General features: G+C 43.3%; 1 protein-coding gene across 2 annotated transcripts in view; it reads left to right on the top strand.

The window, feature by feature from the left end:
* PRPSAP2 (phosphoribosyl pyrophosphate synthetase associated protein 2) overlaps positions 1-18,258 on the top strand; it is a 48,859-nt gene that overhangs the window by 9,514 nt on the left and 21,087 nt on the right. For both annotated transcript variants that reach the window (XM_021694583.1, XM_044921950.1), the window contains 3 exons: positions 2,328-2,500; positions 4,842-4,957; positions 16,958-17,013. In XM_021694583.1, coding sequence (XP_021550258.1) covers positions 2,328-2,500; positions 4,842-4,957; positions 16,958-17,013 — 345 coding nt within the window. The remainder of the gene's footprint in view (positions 1-2,327; positions 2,501-4,841; positions 4,958-16,957; positions 17,014-18,258) is intronic.

Raw genomic sequence — 18,258 nt, 5'->3', positions numbered from 1 at the left:
AGTCAGTTTGTACAGGGCATCATTTTTTGGCTTAGAGATTCTAAATTTTGCTGCATGTCGGATCTGTGTTTATACGTATAACAAATACCAAGGAGGGGGAAGAAGAGCCACGTTTCAGGAGAATTTAGACATGGAACACAGATACTTTCACTTACATTTTGAACATCTGTCCTGGTCTTTGGTTCATGGAGATGAAATCTCGTAGCCACCTGGCTCTTTAGGAAAGACGAGTTGAAGGGGACCTGTCGTTGCATCCCAAGCCTTCCCAGGAGCGTGTGTGACTTGACAGAGGGAGGGGGTGGCTGGCCTTTGCTGAGGTTCCCTTGTTTCATTTCCTCTGTGCCACTTAGCATCCTCGGCAGAGGATGCTCCTGGGCTAGGAGGCACCGAGTTCTTGCGGCCCCTGCCACCGCTGTCCTCTTTCCCCCACCAGCTGAAGGGCCGGGGTGCTAGTGGGGAGCTCCCCTGTGCCCACACCTGCCCTCTACCTTCCGGCACTGGGGTGGGGAAAGTGCAGAGCATAGAACGACTTACAATTTACGTTGCTTCTGGCTCCTGAGTGTCTGCGGTACTTTTATCTCCTTACAGACACATGTGAATCCATTTGGATAAATGCACAGAAGTCGCTTGCCTTACACAAGGGGATAAGTGGGCCTTGAAGGCCAAATTGGACTTAGGATTGAGGGCTTCAACAGCGTGGCTCATGTCATCCTGCCTGTTTCCAGGTCCTTCCATCCCTTTTCTTTCTTTTTGTTTTTTGTTTTTTTATTTTTTTAAAGATTTTATTTATTTGAGAGAGAGAGAATGAGAGAGAGAGAGCATGAGAGGGAGGAGGGTCAGAGGGAGAAGCAGACTCCCTGCCGAGCAGGGAGCCCGATGCGGGGCTCGATCCAGGGACTCCAGGATCATGACCTGAGCCGAAAGCAGTCGCTTAACCAACTGAGCCACCCAGGCAGCCTGTTTTTTGTTTTTTTAAAGGTTTTTTTATTTATTCATTTGAGACACAGAGAGAGAGAGAGAGAGAAAGCATGAGCAGGGAGAGAGGCAGAGGCAGAGGGAGAAGCAGGCTCCTCACTGAGCCAGGAGCCCGGTGTGGGGCTCGATCCCAGGACCCTGGGATCATGACCTGAGCCGAAGGCAGACGCTTAACCGACTGAGCCACCCAGGCGCCCCTGTCCCTTTTCTTTCTTTTTGGTTTATTTCAACACTTATCATTCTGCCCCGCCTCTTGTTGGTTTCTTATTCCCATAGCTAAAACTGTCTGCATGTCTCATTTTGCATTGTCCTGAACCGTGACCTTGTGTGAACTCAGGGATTCTTAGTCTTGCCAGGTTGCCGGAGAGCCTGGCCATCGGGGTCTTTATGAAATAGTTAACGTTGAGATTTGATGTTGTCAGATACATCTTATCTTTCACTTTAGGACACTAAAAATGTTGCTGGACAGGAGTTGAGAAGAGAAGCTTGGCCTGGGGCTGTGACCTGGAGTCTCCTCCAGCTCCTAGAAAGCTGTGAAACTAGATGAGAAGCCCAAGGGCTAAGGGGAGGCCAAAGGGAGCGCACATGAATGAGTGTTGGGCAGGAAGGTGGGGAGGAGGGGAACCAGCCAAAGAAGCCAAGTAGGGCGGAACAGGAGAACAGCGAGGAAGTTCTAGGAGCCGGGTGGGTCAAGCAGGATGCGCAGCCGTGGGAGCTGCTGCCTGCAGCTCAGGTGAGAGGAGCAGGAGAATTGTCCTTGGATCTAGGCGCATGGAGGTCATGGATGACCTGGATTGGCACGTGTTTGGGAGAGAGCGAGATGGTGAGCGTAGACAGCTCTCTTGAGATGTACACACAGGGGAGCAAAGAAATAGGGCAGTGGGAAGAGTGGCCACCAGTCGTTTTTAATGGAAGAACAATGCTTCTAAGCCGATGGGTACAAGCCAGGGGAGGGTACCAAGCTAATGGCGGACACAAGAGAGGGAGAATGGCTGGAGCCCTATCTTCCAGTAGCCTGGGGGTGGGAGTGGGGGGGCGGGGGCTGGTTAGGGCGTCATCGGGAGGGCTAATTGCAGAGTAACTTTGGTGTGGAATGTCTGTCTCTGATGGCGGAGGACAGGCCGACTTGTGGGGTGCGGCTGCACATGGCGGTGGGAGCCCGTAGAACCTCTCCCTTCTGACTGGGTTCTTCTTTCAGGGAAAAAGGAACTAGGGTCATCGGCGTGAGGGAATGTTCATGCCTTTTCTGTGTCTCGAGCCATAGGTCCCGGTAGGGGCGCGAGGAGCACACTGCTGCCACTTTGTGGGGACAGGGAGATATTAATCATGTGTCTTACGTTCTTGGGATGCAGGGACGTGAACACCACCATCATGGAGCTCCTGATCATGGTGTACGCATGTAAGACCTCTTGTGCCAAAAGCATTATCGGCGTGATACCCTACTTTCCTTACAGCAAACAGTGCAAGATGAGAAAAAGAGGCTCCATTGTTTCTAAATTGCTGGCTTCGATGATGTGCAAAGCTGGTGAGAACAGCAGATACTTGACATTTATTGGGCCTGGGCGTTTGATTTTTACCTTAGACATTGTAACCCCTTGTCTTAACTAAATTAGAACGCTAAGCAGAAAAAAGACCTTTTTTTTTTTTAAGATTTTATTTATTTATTTTACACAGAGAGAGAGACAACTAGAGAGGGAACACAAGCGGGGGGGCGGGAGAGGGAGAATGAGGCTCCTGGCTGAGCAGGGAGCCCGATGCGGGGCTCGATCCCAGGACCCTGGGATCATGACCTGAGCCGAAGGCAGACGCTTAACGACTGAGCCGCCCAGGCGCCCCGAAAAAGGACCATTTTTTTTTTCTTTCTTTTTTTTTTTTTTGGTTAAAGATTTATTTATTTATTTGAGAGAGAGCACATGAGAGGGGGGAGGGTCAGAAGGAGAAGCAGACTCCCCGCCGAGCAGGGAGCCCGATGCGGGACTCGATCCAGGGACTCCAGGATCATGACCTGAGCCGAAGGCAGTCGCTTAACCGACTGAGCCACCCAGGCGCCCGAAAAAGGACCATTTTTAAAGACAGCTAATTTATAATGAGAAAGCAGTGCAGAGAATTCTCTCCTGTTCCCAACTCCCTAAAACACAAAGTTAAGGAGAACAACTTATTTTTTAAACAAAGGTCTTTGTTTAAAAAATTACATTGAAATGACAAGTTAAAATTGCATTGAAGTCTTTTTTGAAGGGGAAAAAGACATTTTTGGAACCAAGCACTCTAACACGGCAACAACTTTTAGTCTCGTCCAGGATGGATTGGCATATTTTGCAAACCATATGTGTTATTTTGTGTTGTGTATTTTCAGGTCACATCCTAAGTGTCTCCCCCTTGTTTCTATAACCTTCAGAAGCGTTACTGTGTGTGTGTGTGTGTGTGTGTGTATGGGACTCTAGAGTCCACGTATCCCAGAGCACTGGCACAGAGAGGAAAGGACAAGACAGCCCCCATATTACTGCATTTGAACACAGACACTTACTGTGGAATAAAGTTTCTACTGTAGCGTTCCAAAGCAGGCAAAAAAAAAAAAGAAAGAAAGAAAACCCACACGCCCAAATTTGATGGAAGCCGAACCCCAGCAACCTCAACAGTATATAACCTGTTGAAAAGTCTTCAGAGTTTTAAAAGCTGGCTGAAGGGAGCAGGCTAGCTCACCGAACCTTCCAGAAAGATTCTGCTCTTCTTCTCTCCTGGCCTTCATCCTGGCTGGGCCACCAGGTTGACTTTCCTGCTCTTTTGGGCAGGTTTTGCTTTTTTAAAACTTTTCCAGTTATGAGAGACATTTCTTCATTACTATTATCTTTGCTATTTTAAGACTATAAATTGATGTGAAAATCATGTATCTTGGTGTAAGAAAATCACTCAGTCTTCCGCTTTCGAGTAGGGAAAAGCCCATTCATCTCCCAAGTGTCTCTTCTACTCACACACAGATGTCACTTCTGACACTTCTAGTCACCAAGTGTGTAGGGGGTTTTCCCTACACTTAGCAATTTTCCATGAGAATACCAGCTAGGTATCCTGTAGTTTAAATTCTGGAGATAGTGTCAGATCCCCTAAGGGCTCAGTCCCACGAGACAGCCCCTCCCCCATGCCAACTGCAAGACTGAGTTGTCACCTGTGTGTCTACCAATCTGCTGTAAATCAGAGGTTCCCAGGACCCACTCCTCGGATTCGATTAATTTGCCAGAGCAGCTCACAGAACTCAGGAGAACTGTTCACTTACTGGTTGCCACTTTATCGTAAAAGCATACGATAAAGAATACCAGCAAACATCCAGATGGAAGAGATAAGGGAGTACAGGATGTGGGGAGGGCTGCGGAGCCTGTGACCTCTCACCATGCACCAGTCTCCCAGCATCTCCACCTGTTCACCTCCAACCTCGCAGCTCCCTGAAGCCTCTGCTTCCTCAATCAATATTAACTCCATTTCCAGCCCCTCTCCCTTCTCTGGAGAATGGGAGGTGAGGGCTGAAAATTCCAAACTTCTAATTACGCCTTGGTCTTTCTTGGTCTCCCCCTCCAAGAGCCCACCGGAGTCACCTCATCAGAATAAAAGGTGCTCTTAGTGCTCTTATCACTTAGGAATTCACAAGGGTTCTAGGAGCCCTGTGTCAGGAACCAGGGGGCAGAGACCACTATAGGTATTTTCTGTTCTCTCACAGTCTCATTGAACTAAAAAATCTGAGAAATAAAGATACTGAGTCTTTTTGATGAGAGAGCAATTTTTTAATAGCTATTATATATTGTATCATATTTTATATATGCTTAGTTCATACCCTGTGACTGGTTATTCATGTGTTGGTGTCTGCTTTGTTTCCAAAGGTCTAACTCATCTCATTACTATGGATTTACACCAGAAGGAAATTCAGGGCTTCTTCAATATTCCTGTTGATAATTTAAGAGCTTCTCCCTTCTTACTGCAGTATATTCAAGAAGAGGTAAGCTAGCTCAAACTTCAGCATTTTAACATTCTGTTTAAGGTTGAAAAGATACATTTCCATTTCCTTGGGCCGTCTGTAAAGGATTAAAACTTGGTGTATTCTGCTTAAAGTACTATTTCCTGGGGTGCCTGGGTGGCTCAGTTGGGAGAAACATCTGACTCTTCATCTCAGGATCATGAGTTCCAGCACTGTGTTGGGCTCCACGGAGCCTCACATGGAACCGACTTAAAAAATAGTAATAAAATAATAAAGTAGGGGTGCCTGGGTGGCTCAGTCAGTTAAGTGTCTGCCTTCGGCTCAGGTCATGATCTCAGGGTCCTGGGATCGAGTCCCCTGTCAGGCTTCCTGCTCAGCAGGGAGTCTGCTTCTCCTTCTCGCTCTCCCTCTGTTCTCGCTCTCTCAAATAAATAAAATCTTAAAAAAATAATAAAATACTATTTACTTTAATAAATGTAATTCAGTGTATTTTAAAATTCTTAATCTATAATTTATTTCTTTTGCTAAGCTCTTAAAATTTCTGTGTTTTCTTTGGGGCCTTAGGTACCTAGAATTGGACTAGTTGTGATCATGACACATAACTCTCACCCTTGGTCCATGCGTGGACCTGGCCCTCGTTTGCGTATCCATTGCTCTGCCTCTCTCTCTGTCCACCCATCTGTAGTGGTCAGCATCCGTGATCCCACCACCCAGCAAGAAAACTGGATGCATCATAACTGACATCCACTCACTGGTCCTTTTCCGTCACATCCCCCCCCGCTTCCTCCCGCCTGAGGGAGCCACTGTCCTGAATCTTGTTTTGTCCTTCTCTTAATTTCTTTGTATATGGTCTTATCTCATACGTACATCCACATAGAGATACTATTCAAAGACAAAAACACAAAATACATATTTTTTTAACTTTATAAAAAATGAATCAAATCGTGTTATTTTGGGGGGAATTTTTCGCTTGATGTGACATTAGTAAGCTTCCTCTATGTCGTGTGTCACAGTGCATCCATTTGACTACCGAGAGATACCGTGCAGCTCTATCACAGTTAATCCATAAGGTTTTTGCTGTTGTGGTAGAGCTCCCGTGAGCGCTCTTGTCTGCATGTCCCGTGGTGCATCAGCAGACGTATATTGCTGCCATATACCTAGTGGAGCGTTGCTAGGTGGCATGGCATGTGTGTTTAATTTTTCCCAAAGCAGTTATGCCAACTTACATTCCCAGCATCAGGGCAACAAGGTAGTCTGTGGATCCATCTTGTTTCAATACTTACATTACCAGAATTTACGATTTTTGCCAGTTGAATGGCTATGGTGTGGTGTCTTGGTGTCACTTCAATGGATAGATCTCTGATGACATAAGAAGTTGAGCATCTCTCCATATATTTCCCGTTCTGTGAAAAGGCCCTTAATGCACTCTTGTTTGTTCTTCACTGATTTTGTGTGTGCTTCTTTCTGAGCTACAGGCATTCTGGTTTTTATCCTGGATTCTGGCCATTTGTTAGTATTGGTTTCATATAGATCTCTCCTTTTGTAACCTGTAGCTTTCCTTAGGGAGACCAGATAAGCAGGCATATTCAGTTTTTTTTTTTTTTTTCATTGAGGTGAAATCCACGTATCATAAAAATTAGCCAGTTTAAGACAGTTTGGTGGCATGTAGTCATGCAGTGTTGTACAACTGTCACCTCTGTCCAGAGCTTTGTCGTCACTCCAGAAGAACATCCTGTACTCGTTAAGTAATCATTCCCCATTCCTGCCTCCCTCAATTCCCTGGCAGCCACTCGTGCTTTCTGACTCTGGATTTGCCTGCGCTGGACAGTTCATATACAGGGGATCCATACGATACGGAGCCTTTTGTGTTTGGCTTCATTCACTTAGTGTAATGCTTTTGAGGTTCATCAACGTGGTGGCATGTACCAGGACCTCATTCCTTTTGATAGCCGAATATTATTCCATTATATGTATATACCACTATTTATCCATTCCTGTGTTGATGAACCTTTGGGTCATTTCCATCTTCTGACTGTTGTGAATACTGTGCTATGCACATTCATGTACAAGTTTCTAAATGGACATAGGCTCTTATGGTGGACATATCTTTCATTTCTTAGATACATACTTAGGATTGGAATTACTTGATTATATGGTAATTCTGCATTTAACATTTTGAGGAACTGCCAAACAGTTTTCCAGGGTGGCTACAGCACTTACATTGTAATTAGGAGTGTATAAGATTTTCAGTTTCTTCACAATCACATCCTTACTGACATTTATTTTTTGATTATAGCCATTCTAGTGGTTATAAAGTGGTACCCCATTGTGGTTTTGATTTGTATTCTCCTGATGACTAATGATGTTGAGCATCTTTTCATATGTTTATTGGCCATTTGTATGTCTTCTTTGTGGTTTTTTAAAAATTTTTATTTATTTAAGTAATCTCTGCATCCAGTGTGGGGCTCAAATTCACGACTCCGAGATCAAGAGCCACACGCTCTATAAACAGAGGCAGCCAGGTGCTCTTGTATATCTTCTATGGATAAATGTCTGTTCAGATCCTTTGCCCATTTTTTAATTGGGCTGTTTATCTTTTTATTGAGTTGTAGGAGTTCTTTATATATATACTGGATACTAGTCTTACCAGATACGTGACTTGCAAATATTTCCATAACTACCATTCTGTAGTTTGTCTTTTCACTGTCTTGATACTGTCCTTTGATGCACAAAAGGTTTTAACTTTGAAGAAGTCCAGTTTATGTTTTTTTTTTTCTTTTGTTACTCATGCTTTTGCTCTAAGAAAACATCATCAAATCCAGAGTCATTAAGATTTACCTCTGTGAGGGCGCCTGGGTGGCTCAGTTGGTTAAGCAACTGCCTTCAGCTCAGGTCATGGTCCCAGGGTCCTGGGATTGAGTCCCTCATCGGGCTCCCTGCTCTGCGGGTAGCCTGCTTCTCCCTCTCCCACTCCCCCTGCTTGTGTTCCCTCTCTCGCTGTGTCTCTCTCTGTCAAATAAATAAAATCTTAAAAAAAAAAAAAAAAGATTTACCTCTGTGTTTTCTTCTGAGAGTCTTACACTTTTAGCTCTTATATTTAGGTTGACCCATTTGGAGTTAATTTTTGTATATGGTGTGAGATAGGGGTCTAACTTTGTTCTTTAGCATGTGATATCTAGTGGTTCCAGCACCATTTGTTGAAAAAACTTTTTCCCCAATGAATGGCCTTTTCAAAAAAAAAAAAAAAAAAAAATTTGGCCATAGACATTTGTGTTTATTTCCGGTCCCTCAGTTCCATTCCATTGGCCTACGTGTCTATCCTCCAACAGTTAGCCATGGCCCTCAGTAGTGAAAATGAATTTAAGTATTTTTGAAAGACAAAACTATGGTCTGTTTTCTTTAAAGTTACACACAAGAAACGTACAAACTCTAAAAAGTTCAGGAAACAATATAGAGTAGAATTTACCTGAGCATGATTCCCAGTTGAGAGAGAGAGAGAAAGGATGGGAGAGCAACAACAGGTGTGTTGATGGGGCAGGAAAATGGGGTCCAGCCAGAGAGAAGCACAAGAGGATGAGACTTGGGTATGTGGGGGAGCATGGTCCAGATAAGAACTAGTCACGTGAAGGAACCTATAGTTTTGGAAGACATGGAGGAGTCAGCGTAGACTTTTATAGACTGATGTTTACATCTTGTGAGTTTTTAGGACGTATCCACTCAAGGTACCAGGCGTGTTGTGTGTTGACGTGTAAGACGTACCCATTGGCCTGCTGAGTCCAGGCTGTGGCTCCCTGGTGCTGGTCCAGAGGCCAGGCTCCGGGCTCCTTGAGCTGCCCTAGCCATGGCCCCTTGGTGTGGGCTTCTGCCTCTCTACAAGGCTGCCTTCCACTTGAAAGATCCCATTTTAGGCTTCATTGTTGGAAAGGATTGAACTCTCAGGGTTGAACTCTCTCTTACACCATTCGCGGTTCAGCAAACAAGGAAAATGGTTCTTTGTTTTTGATGGCAAGCTAATAGGGATAATGCCAAACGTTGTAGTTTTAAGATTCTGTCCTTCATTCACAAACATAAATTAAGACAGGCTATCAAAACTGAAATATTATACGGGAGCTCACTGTTTGAAAGGACTTTTGTTCACTTTGCCTTTTAGAGTGTACTTGTTTTAGTAGACCATATCGCCTGAATCGAAGATGCCATCAGTTAAGGTTTATGTTATTTCGATCATCAGGAAAGAAGAAAACACTGTGGATTATAGTATGACACAGTGCCTTCGTGTCACTTAGTGATTCTGTTCTGCAAGATTGATGCTGACATCTTCTGATTTGACAGCTTACACTCTGTTTCTCTTGAGTCGTCCCTGGAATTTATGTGCTTTCTGCCAGAGTTGGAAGGAATGTCCAGATAATTGGATGCTCACTGCCTTGCAGTTTTGGTGCTCTCTCCTGGGAGTTTGGCAGTTTCTCCTGCCCACAGTTGCACTGTGGTGCGTGTGTCTGGGTATTGATTAAATACAGTGCATGTTTTTAAAAAATGACTAAATATTACAGTGACAATCCTAGAAATCATTGGTCTGCACCAGGATTTTTTTTTTTAAGATTTTATTTATTTGAGAGAGAGAGCACACGAGCCGGGGAGCGGGGGGTGGGTGGGTGGGAAGGGGCAGAGGGAGAGGGAGAAGCTGACTCCCTGCTGAGCAGGGAGCCTGCCTCGGGGCTCGATCCCATGACCCATGAGATCAGGACCCCCAAAACCAAGAGTCGAACGCTCAACCAACAGAGCCACCCAGGCGCCCCTATCTACACCAGGATTTTTTAAGGAAATGATGAAGAGGGTACTACAAGTATATTTCTATGGTGTATGTAGAGATCCTATCCCATTACTTTTTTAAATAGGAGCTTCTAGAGTTATCTTGTTTCTTATTCTTGAGTTGCTTTTGTTTTTTTTTTCCTCTGTGTTATTCTTAGTGTCTTTGTATCGAGCCACTGTCATCACAGAAATGAGATATGGCGGGGACTGAGAAACTAGGGACAAGGGTAGGGGGTGTATAACAAGGGATCATGGGGTGTAGGGCGGTTTGATTCTCCGTGGTTCCATGGTAGCCCTGATGATGTTTTCCCTTAATGGTTTGGGGGACAATTACTAGAGTTTGGAAGCTGGACTTACATGACATGTGGTGTGTTTTCCCCTCCCCTCGATAGTAAGAGTAATCTTCTAACAAGTGAAAAATGAAACTTGACATTGACTGTGGAAGTGTAGGGACACGTGCATGTGTGTCTATAGTAATTCTGACAATAGTGGTAAAGCCCTGGCTTCCCTGGGCCCCAGCCTGGTCCTGGGCCCTTCTGCAGGGGTAACCCTTATTACCAGCTTGCTTTGTGTCCTGTGTCCGCTCAGACCTTTCTGTTTTTCCTCCTTGGCTACACAGTTATAGATGTTGATTTGTGGGTGCTTTTTTTTTTTAAAGTAAGCTCTATCCCCAATGTCGGGCTCGAAGTTATGACCCCGAGATCAAGAGTCACATGCTCTACCCACTGAGCCAGCCAGATGCCCCTGATTTGTGGCTGCTTTTTTGAAAAAACAGTTGCCATATTGTTTGCCTTGTTCTGCAACTTCTTTTCTCTGCTGTGCTGGTATGTGGAGGTCTTTCCATGCTAAGATATGTAGGTTTATTGCTTTGGTTATAATTGCTACGTAATCGTCTTCAGTTTAGATCAGTGATGTCCAGTAGAACTTTCTGTGATCATGAAAATGTTCTAGCGGCTGTCCAGTATGGTAGCTGCTTGTCGCATGTGGCTAGTGTGACTGGAAAGCCGAATCATCTTCAAGTTTAATTAATTTAAGTTTATTTATTTTTATTTGTTTATTTATTTTAAAGATTTTTTTTTATTTGACAGAGAGGGACACAGCGAGAGAGGGAACACAAGCAGAGGGAGCGAGAGAGGGAGAAGCAGGCTTCCCGCGGAGCAGGGAGCCCGATGCGGGGCTCGATCCCAGGACCCTGGGATCATGACCTAAGCCGAAGGCAGACGCTTAACGACTGAGCCACCCAGGCGCCCCAATTTGAGTTTAAATAGCTGCGTGTTTAAATGTTTAAAGCACAAGTTTAAATGAGCCACTGTTTTTTCCAACCATTTTCTTCTTGATTAGATATTAGGTTGTTTTAATTTTTCATTCATTTTTTTTTTTTTTTAAGATTTTATTTATTTGAGAGAGAGAACATGCAAGTGGGGAGCGGGGGGGGGGCAGAACGAGAGGGAGAAGCAGGCTCCCACCTGGGGCTTGATCCCAGGACCTCAGGATCATGACCTGAGCCGAAGGCAGACACTTAACCAACTGAGCCACCCAGGCGCCCCATAATTTTTCACTCTTTTAAGTGAAATACTTTATTTTAAAAATTTATCATAAGGAGCACCTGGCTGGCTCAATAGGTAGAGCATGCAACTCTTGATCTCGGGTTGTGAGTTTGAGCCCCATATTGGGTGTGGAGATTACTTTAAAAAAAAATTATTGTAAGTGAAACTGCATTGAAAATTCTTGTACTTGCCTTTCTGATTACTTATGTGTTTTTCTGAAAAAATATTAGGAGGTGCAATGAATTGCTTGATTGAAAAGTATCTGTTTTTAGTACTTTAATAGATATTGCAAAAATTGCAATTTTCTGAAAATCTAATATTTTAATAGATATGAAAATTGCAGTTCTCTGAAAGGGGTGTATCAGCATATACTCCCACTCAACAGTACATAGGATGGTATCTGTTTCCCTTTGCTCTTCATTTTGCAAATTGAATGAGCAAAACAATCCTGTGTTATTTGAATTCTTTCCTTTCTCGATTTCTAGTGTGATTGAGCATCTAGTGTGTGTTTTTTGGGGGCGGGCAGGAATTTCCCCCATCTAAAGTGGTGTTTCATTTTTCTGCCATGGTTCTGAAATTTCAGCATGATGTGTCTGGGGTAGATCTTGTTTCCATTCATCTTTGTAGATACTCCCTTTCATTCTCTGGACGTTTTTTCCCCCTATAATTTGAGTGTCTCATCCCTTCTGTTTTCTCATCCTTTCCTTTGGGAACTGTTAGATGTTGAAAATTTTGGATCTAGCCTCTGTTGTTTAGCTTTTTTTCCCCAAGTTTTGCATCCTTACATACAGCATTGTGGGAAAATCCCTCGGCTTCATTTCCCAGGCTTGTTCTTCATCTGTGTCTATTCTGCTGCTCCATCAGCCAGCTGCTGAGTTTCTTAATGGGACTGTAATGATTCCCACCTTCTCGATTTCTTTCTGGTTCTTTTTCTTAACAAGTTGTTGTTCAGGTGTACAATTTCCTGTTTTAGTTCCTGAGGAGAAAATAGACCTGTTGTCTTTCTTTCTTTTCTTTGCTTTTCTTACCTTTTCTTTTCTTGTAAACTTTACGCCCAACATGGGGCTCAAACTCAGGACCCTGAGATCAAGAGTCGTATACTCTACCGACTGAGCCAGCCAGGTTCCCCCAAAATGGACCTGTTTTTATTAGAGTCCTTTCTTTTCTTTCTTTTATTTTAAGATTTATTTAGTTATTTTAGAGAGAGAGAGCGTGGTGGGGAGAGGCAAAGAGAGAGGGAAACTCAAGCAGACTCCGTACTCAGTGCAGAGCCGATGTGGGGCTCGATCTCACGGCCCTGAGATCACAACCTGACCTGAAACCAGGAGCTGGACACTCAGCTGACTGCACCACCCAGGCGCCCCAAAGAGTCCTTTCTTCTAAAGCCTCCTTTTATTTGCTTTAGTAACTGTTTCCTTCGTTGTTACTTCTCTTGGCTTGGTTTGGTGCTGTTTGATGATATTTGGTGAGACAAGTACATAAAAACAGTTTAGAAAGACTTCCGGCAAAAATAAGAAAAGGGCCTAAGTGAGAATATTTTTTGCTACTTTACTCCCTAGCACTGGATGAGTTAGGCTCTCCTGTAAAGACATCCAGTCCATGTAGTTATGCTGGATACATCTGTATTAGAGCTGTCTTCAAGTTAATCAGTTTTTTGTTCATTCACTGAGTATTATTTAGTGCTTCCCACATACTAGGCATTGTACGAGGTGCTAAAGATTATTAATGCTTATATGGAAAATCATTGTTTAGCATAATTGTGAGATAAAAAGCAATTAGGATATATTGAAGGATATATCATATAATTTAGTGAAGTGTTTAATTGTCAAGAACATAATCTGGAAATATGGCCGGGATGAAGTCAGAAACAATTCACTGCACAGCTTAAAAAGAGTTCCGTCTTCTAAACTCTTAGAAGTTGCTAATGGGTATCTTCAATTACGATCATCACTAGCACAAATCAAATGTTCAATAGTAAAAGACTCCAAAGTAGACTGATATTTTAGTTATTTTCTTTTTTTAAATTTTATTTTATTATGTTATTTTAGTCACCATACATTACATCATTAGTTTTTGATACAGTGTTCCATGATTCATTGTTTGCCTATAACACCCAGTGCTCCATGCAGTATGTGCCCTCCTTAATACCCAGCACCAGGCTAACCCATCCCCCCACCCCCCTCCCCTCTAGAACCCTCAGTTTGTTTCTCAGAGTCCATAGTCTCTCATGGTTCATCTCCCCTCCAATTTCCCTCCCTTCATTTTTCCCTTCCTACTATCTTCTTCTTTTTTTTTTTAACATATAATGTATTATTTGTTTCAGAGGTACAGGTCTGTGATTCATCAGTCTTACACAATTCACAACGCTCACCACAGCACATACCCTCCCCAATGTCTATCACCCAGCCACCCCATACCTCCCACCCCCCTCCACTCCAGCATCCCTCAGTTTGTTTCCTGAGATTAAGAATTCCTCGTATCAGTGAGATCATATGATACTTGTCTTTCTCTGATTGACCTATTTCGCTTAGCATAATACCCTCTAGTTCCATCCACGTCATTGCGAATGGCAAGATTTTGGTTTTTTTGATGGCTGCATAATATTCCTGTGTGTGTGTGTATCACATCTTCTTTATCCATTCATCTGTTGATGGACATCTTGGCTCTTTCCATAGTTTGGCTATTGTGGACATTGCTGCTATAAACATTGGGGTGCACGTACCCCTTCAGGTCACTACATTTTTATCTCTGGGGTAAATACCCAGTAGTGCAATTGCTGGGTCGCAGGGTAGCTCTACTTTCAACTTTTTGAGGAACCTCCATACTGTTTTCCAGTGTGGCTGCACCAGGTTGCATTCCCACCAACAGTGTAGGAGGGTTCCCCTTTCTTCACATGCCCGCCAACATCTGTCATTTCCTGACTTGTTAATTTTAGCCATTCTGATTGGTGTGAGGTGGTATCTCATTGAGGTTTTGATTTGGATTTCCCTGATGCCAAGTGATGTTGAACACTTTTTCTTTTAAATTTTTTATTGTTATGTTAATCACCATACATTACATCATTAGTTTTAGATGTAGTGTTCCATGATTCATTGTTTGTGCATAACACCCAGTGCTCCATGCAGAACGTGCCCTCCTCAATACCCATCACCAGGCTTAACCCATCCTCCCACCCCCCTCCCCTCTAGAACCCTCAGTTTGTTTTTCAGAGTCCATCGTCTCTCATGGTTGAACACTTTTTCATGTGTCTGTTGGCCATTTGGACGTCTTCTTTGGAAAAATGTCTGTTCATGTCTTCTGCCCATTTCTTGATTGGATTATTTGTTCTTTGGGTGTTGAGTTTGATAAGTTCTTTTTTTTTTTTTTTTTAAAGATTTTATTTATTTATTGATGAGAGATAGAGAGAGAGGCAGAGGCAGAGGCAGAGGGAGAAGCAGGCTCCCCGTGGAGCAGGGAGCCCGATGCGGGACTCGATCCCAGGACCTTGGGATCATGACCTGAGCCGAAGGCAGACGCTTAACCGACTGAGCCACCCAGGCGTCCTGATAAGTTCTTTATAGATTTTGGATACTAGCCCTTTATTTGATATGTCATTTGCAAATATCTTCTCCCATTCTGTCGGTTGTCTTTTGGTTTTGTTGACTGTTTCCTTTGCTGTGCAAAAGCTTTTTATCTTGATGAAGTCTCAGTAGTTCATTTTTGCCCTTGCTTCCCTTGCCTTTGGCGATGTTTCTAGGAAGAAGTTGCTGCGGCTGAGGTCGAAGAGGTTGCTCCCTGTCTTTTCCTTTAGGATTTTGATGGACTCCTGTCTCACATTGAGGTCTTTCATCCATTTGGAGTCTATTTTTGTGTGTGGTGTAAGGAAATGGTCCAGTTTCATTCTTCTGCATGTGGCTGTCCAATTTTCCCAATACCATTTGTTGAAGAGACTGTCTTTTTTCCATTGGACATTCTTTCCTGCTTTGTTGAAGATTAGTTGACCATAGAGTTGAGGGTCCATTTCTGGGCTCTCTGTTCTGTTCCATTGATCTATGTGTCTGTTTTTGTGCCAGTACCATACTGTCTTGATGATGACAGCTTTGATGATGATAGAGCTGGAAGTCCGGAATTGTGATGCCGCCGGCTTTGCTTTTCTTTTTCAACATTCCTCTGGCTATGCGGGGTCTTTTCTGGTTCCATACAAATTTTAGGATTATTTGTTCCATTTCTTTGAAAAAAGTGGATGGTATTTTGATGGGGATTGCATTGAATGTGTAGATTGCTCTAGGTAGCATTGACATCTTCACAGTATTTGTTCTTCCAATCCATGAGCATGGAACGTTTTTCCATTTCTTTGTGTCTTCCTCAATTTCTTTCATGAGTATTTTATAGTTTTCTGAGTACAGATCCTTTGTCTCTTTGGTTAGATTTATTCCTAGGTATCTTATGGTTTTGGGTGCAATTGTAAATGGGATCGACTCCTTAATTTCTCTTTCTTCTGTCTTGTTGTTGGTGTATAGGAATGCCACTGACTTCTGTGCATTGATTTTATATCCTGCCACTTGACTGAATTCCTGTATGAGTTCTAGCAGTTTTGGGGTGGAGTCTCTTGGGTTTTCCACATAAAGTATCATATCATCTGCAAAGAGTGAGAATTTGACTCCTTCTTTGCCAATTTGGATGCCTTTTATTTCTTTTTGTTGTCTGATTGCTGCGGCTAGGACTTCCAATACTATGTTGAATAGCAGTGGTGATAGTGGACATCCCTGCCGCGTTCCTGACCTTAGGGGGAAAGCTCTCAGTTTTTCCCCATTGAGAAAGATATTCGCTGTGGGTTTTTCATAGATGGCTTTTATGATATTGAGGTATGTACCCAAATCCCTACACTCTGAAGAGTTTTAATCAAGAAAGGATGCTGTACTTTGTCAAATGCTTTTTCTGCTTCTTTTGAGAGGATCATTTTTGCCCTTTTTCTTTCTTTTATTAACGTATTGTATTACATTGATTGATTTGCGGATGCTGAACCAACCTTGCAGCCCAGGAATAAATCCCCCTTGGTCGTGGTGAATAATCCTTTTAATGTCCTGTTGGATCCTATTGGCTAGTATTTTGGTGAGAATTTCTGCATCCAGGTTCATCAGGGAAATTTTATTTTCTTAAGGGTTCTTCATATCTTTATAAAACCCCACTGTCATGATTATCCTTTAACAAATTGGTTTCTTCAATATGCCATGACTGAGACCTGGGAATCCTTTGTATGGACGGCACTGATTTGGAATTGGACAGTTACCTTGGATTCATGTTGGATGGGTATCATCCTGGCCCTGGGAAGTTGCATGCAATGGGGATTCATGAGAGGACTTCCTGTTGACCTGATAAAAATGTCTTTATGTCCCACTATCAGTATTCGCCAACACATGGATATGAGCTAATCAGCAATTCACCCTACTTTTTTTTGTCTTCAGTCTGTGAGGTTCTTACCTTGATAATACTTTTTCCTAGGTAGGGGTTTTTTCATTTTCCAAAGGGAAAATTTACTTTGAACTTTTTCTCTTTTTGGAAAACTTTGAAGTGACCAGATGACATCTTTGAGTCTTGGAATGTTCCTTTTTATCGATTTCTGTCAGGTTTTGGTGTGAATAGCCTCATGGAGACATGGGAGTAATCCCTGACCTCTTGTCTGTCACAGATCCCGGATTACAGGAATGCGGTGATCGTGGCCAAATCTCCAGCCTCGGCCAAGAGGTAGGCGGGAGCTCACCACTAATCCTCGGGTCCACATGGAGAATCATCTCCCCGATCGAATCCTGGACGCTCTGGATTCTACTTCAGTGGATCCCACTGGTGTCCCTTGTTTTTATTCTATGGGCTGATAGTTTAAAGATTGTCTGCTGACTCCATTTTAAAAATGATGATATATTTTCCTCTTTTTTTTTCCAATCCCAATCTGTGCCCACCAGTCAAAGACATGCAGGTATCGGGAAGCCTGACCTAATGCTTCTCTCATTTCCAGATTGGCAGCCACTGGTGGACTTTCACATCCAAGGTGTTTAAAATCCATGGTGTTTACAGTACCAGTAAATATACTTTTAGTTGTTTATTGCCTTTTATTACAAGAACTCAGTAATTTATTAACAGAATTGTATCCAGCCGAGAGGCCACTTCTTGGTATGTGTTAAAAAGTGACATTTTACAAAACAAAAACACCTGGAGGCAGTGCTGAGAGTTACATGTAAGCTGGAGTAGCTGATAAATCAGTAATACAATATTTAAAGTGGTTTAGGGTTGAGAGGATTTTATATACCCATGTTTTCTGGAGAAGCCACTTTGTGGGAAAGGGAGAGAACAAAAGCAAATGTAGGAAGAAAGGAAAAAAGCTCCCCCACCTTTTCTTCTTTTTTTAGATAGGGAGAGATTATTAGGGGGAAGGGAGAGAGAGAATATTAAGCAGGGTCCACGCCCAGCGCAGAGCCCAGTGTGGGGCTCAGTCTCACAACCCTGCAATCATGACCTGAGCCGAAATCAAGAGTCAGATGCGGGGCGCCTGGGTGGCTCAGTCGGCTAAGCGGCTGCCTTCGGCTCAGGTCATGATCCCAGGATCCTGGGATCAAACCCCGCATCGGGCTCCCCGCTCAGCGGGAAGCCTGCTTCTCCCTCTCCCTCTGCCTGCCACTCTGGCCTACTTGTGCTGTCTCTCTATCTCTCTGTCAAATAAATAAATAAAATCTTTAAAAAAAAAAAGTCAGATGCTTAACTGACTGAGCCACCCAGGCGCCCCTAAAAATGCTCTTTTAAAATTATGTCCCGCGATTGAATGCCTTTGCTCACTGGATCCCTGTGAAGCCCTGCAGAATATAAGAAAACATAGGTACCTCCATCCTGGGTCCTGCAGGCTGATGATATTGAAGGATGAGGGAGAGCTTGCAGACAGTAAGCCAGTGATTTAAAAGGCATTACAAGCAGTTTTCCATTATAAATTACGAAGGACAT

The sequence above is a fragment of the Neomonachus schauinslandi genome, chromosome 15 (genome assembly GCF_002201575.2).
Source record: "Neomonachus schauinslandi chromosome 15, ASM220157v2, whole genome shotgun sequence".
NCBI lineage: Eukaryota > Metazoa > Chordata > Mammalia > Carnivora > Phocidae > Neomonachus > Neomonachus schauinslandi.
Note: the sequence above shows the minus strand (reverse complement) of the source record. Positions and strands in the feature narration are given on the sequence as shown.